We start from the raw sequence: 3,175 nt of genomic DNA, 5'->3' as shown, positions 1-3,175 counted from the left end.
AGATGTCTTTGCTGGAATATGTCTAGTTATCCTGTTATTTTTGTGTCTGGTTTTGTAATCTCTTAAAACTGAGTGGTGCTGTCAGGTTTTCGCCTCACAGTGCTCGTTTTGATGGCGGGCGGGCATAGTGGGTTTTCTGGCAGTGCGTTGAACTCGCTACCCTCTTTCTCTTCTTCCTGGTTATGTCTGGAACTGTACTATTTTCGTTTCATGCAAATGGAGAGGGGTACATCCGGTAAAAAAAAAAGCCACACGGGATCAGCGAAGTAATTGCGGTGCGTGAAACTCGGCGGCGCCGGCGCAATGCATGCATTGGCTGGTCGTACGCACGTCTGTCTCGGTTATTAACTCCGCGGTGTTCAACCCAAAGCAGCAGCCTGGCTAGCTAGCTTCGTTTCCCAAGCCATCAGTAAATTATGGACGGCGCTACGTCGTACGAGTATCTTTGCTTTGCTGCGCCGGCGTTTAGTTTGCCAAGGGAACCTGCTACTAGCAGTATTATAAGTACGCACTCCCGGTGGATGGTGCAAGTCAAGGTAGTAGCAGCAAGGCCTGAGGCAGGAAGAAACACAAAGGCGCCATGGCGTGCTTTCGGATTCGTTCAAGCGCTGCAGCTGTGGTCGTCGTCACCATGCTCCTGCTCCAAGCTTGCTTTGAAGGTAATCAAATGTAGTACGTACGTAAGCTTAGATCCGCATGCATACTAATTCTTCATCTTTTGCTCACTTGTTTTGCTGTGCCAGTTTCAGCGTCTTCCTCGCTGCAGCAGCATCCGCATCAGTCGCGCAAGATGCTCAGCGTCGATGCATCTTCCGTGTCATCGAGCGGCGCCGGAGGCCCCTCGGCGGAGCCGTTGGAGCTGGAGGAGTGCTCGGAGGACCTCCTGGAGGTGTTCCAGAACAACGCGCCGAGCATGGCCGGCGGCATGCCGACGTACAGCGTGGAGTTCACCAACACCTGCATCGACTGCGCCGTGTGCGACGTCCACGTCGCGTGCGGCGACTTCGCCTCAAATGACGTCATCGACCCAGACAAGTTCCGCCGTCTCGGCTTCAACGACTGCCTCGTCAATGGCGGCAGGTCCATCGAGCCCAGCTTCCCTGTGTCGTTCCAGTACGGCAACTCCTTTCCCTACCCGATGACAGTCGCGTCCGCCTCCTGTGACTGTAACTAGCTATATATGGCTAGGGTACGAATGAAGCTATCTATTTTCGTTGCAAATAAAATCAAGTAGAGCTCGGCTACCGGCTTGTGGTCTAATCTTACTTCTGTAGTTACTGTTATCTACTATCAGTGTATATGGCGTCGAGGACTAGGTGAACCGAGTCCAATGAAAAACATTTTAAAGTTCTCCCATTTTAGTAAATGTCAGTCAGCCTTCAATCCCTATCTTTGTCCTTATATTTCACGCAGTATAAGGCGATGAGCAAGAGGGAAGAATGATAAGAAAATGATAGGCTAAAAAATGTTTGAGAAAATCCATCATTAGTTGGATAAAGTCGACTGGACGTGAAGTTCCCGTGCTCCTCCCGATCGATTTATTGCACCATAATTAAAAACGCGGAAAAAATTACCTACATGGGAATCAAGCCTGCGTCAGGTTGGAAAGGACAAGCCCAAGTACAAAGCCAGACAACCATCACGCCAACCTAGTTTGTTGTTCACTAGTTGAAAACGAAATTATTTTAAACTCTTTCTTACTACTGTCATAAGAAAAGTGGAAAGCTATTTTTCTGGAAAAAAAATCACTTCATCAATGAAAGTTACTGGGGGTATATTTCATGATGCCCCTCCCTCCCCCACCCTGGTCCCCAAAGTTATCAAGACCAGGGTATACAAGTCATCAGGTCTGCGAGGCATGAGTTACCGTGCTATTAACATGAAAGTTACCGTGGGTATATTTAATCAACCCCCCTCGCCAATGTTACCAGGGCCGGGGTAAAGAATAAGTTATCATGTCTGCAAATGTGTGGGTTACCATGCTATTCACACAAATGTTACCGGACCCCCGCCCCCCACCCTCCTCATGCCAAAGCTATCAGGACTGGGGTACATAAGTCATTAGGTGTGCGTTGTGTGAGTTACCATACTATTCACATAAAAAGTTACCGAGGGGACGTTTCGTCAACTCCCCCCCCCCCCACTCCCGTGCCAAAGTTATCGGGACTGGGGTCCATAAGTTATAAAGTACATGATGTGTGACTTATCATGATATGAAAAATCTACCGAGGGGATATTTCATCAACTCCCCCCCCCCCCCCCCCCCCCCCCGCGTTCGTTGCCAAAGTTATCAGGATGGGGTGCATAAGTTATCAGGTCTGCGAGGCGTGAGTTACCATGCTATTCACACAAAAGTTCGTCAACCCCCCCTCCCTCGGTCGCCAAAGCTACCAGGACAGGGGTACATAAGTTATCGGGTCTGCAATGTGTGAGTTATCATGCTATTCGCAGAAAAGTTACCGGGGTATATTTGATCAACTCCCCCCCCCCTCGGCCGCTGAAGTTACCAGGACCGTGGTGCATAAATTATCAGATATGCGATGTGTGAGTTACCATACTATTCATACAAAAAAGTTACTGAGTGTATGTTTACATTAGTTTTTTTTAAAAAAAAGCTACGACGATATTTTTACATAAGCTATCGGTTTGTGGTACCTATAATTATCAAGCTCATTACAAAAGAATTTACCGAGATATGACAAACGAGAAAAAGACCGTTGTTCGAATTCTATAGGAGTGAAACATTTATTTCTCTGGAAAACATTCATCACTACAAAAAAAAGACAAGTGGAGTACAAAACACGTTGCATCGGCCCTTTAAAAAACTTGGAGCAAATGGTTTTGTCTCATCAAAGGCGTTGTGGTCTTTCTTTCTCGCTCTCATTTACTAAGGTAGAAATAAAATTAACCCGCAAATGAAAGAACATGTAGTTAGCTTAGCTGGTAATGCTTTGTGGCCACAACCAATAAGTTGTGTGTTCGAATCCTAGCGCGGTGGCACTATTTTTTTAAGCTCTTTTTACGTGCCAGAGAGGAAAAAAAGGCGATCATACGTGCTTGTCGCTAACTGACAGTCGGCAGACAAATAGCTTTCTCGTTTAATTTAACAATTGTGAAAAAAATAAGGATAATAATTCACAAGGTAGATTACCATAAAAAATGATTGTTAACAAAA

The 3,175-nt window shown here is 46.4% G+C and overlaps 1 protein-coding gene across 1 annotated transcript; it reads left to right on the top strand.

Moving 5' to 3' along the window:
* Window positions 1-507: 507 nt before the first annotated feature.
* Window positions 508-1,260, top strand: LOC125553622 (TPD1 protein homolog 1B-like). Its single transcript, XM_048717379.2, has 2 exons — window positions 508-659; window positions 744-1,260. Exons 1-2 carry the CDS (start codon window positions 581-583, stop codon window positions 1,172-1,174), a joined length of 510 nt encoding a protein of 169 aa, XP_048573336.1. The 5' UTR covers window positions 508-580; the 3' UTR covers window positions 1,175-1,260.
* The last annotated feature ends 1,915 nt before the right edge of the window (window positions 1,261-3,175 follow it).

The sequence above is a fragment of the Triticum urartu genome, chromosome 4A (genome assembly GCF_056163025.1).
Source record: "Triticum urartu cultivar PI428250 chromosome 4A, HENAU_Tu73, whole genome shotgun sequence".
Classification (NCBI taxonomy): domain Eukaryota; kingdom Viridiplantae; phylum Streptophyta; class Magnoliopsida; order Poales; family Poaceae; genus Triticum; species Triticum urartu.
The sequence above is the reverse complement of the archived record's forward strand: the minus strand, read 5'-3'. Positions and strand labels throughout refer to the sequence as shown.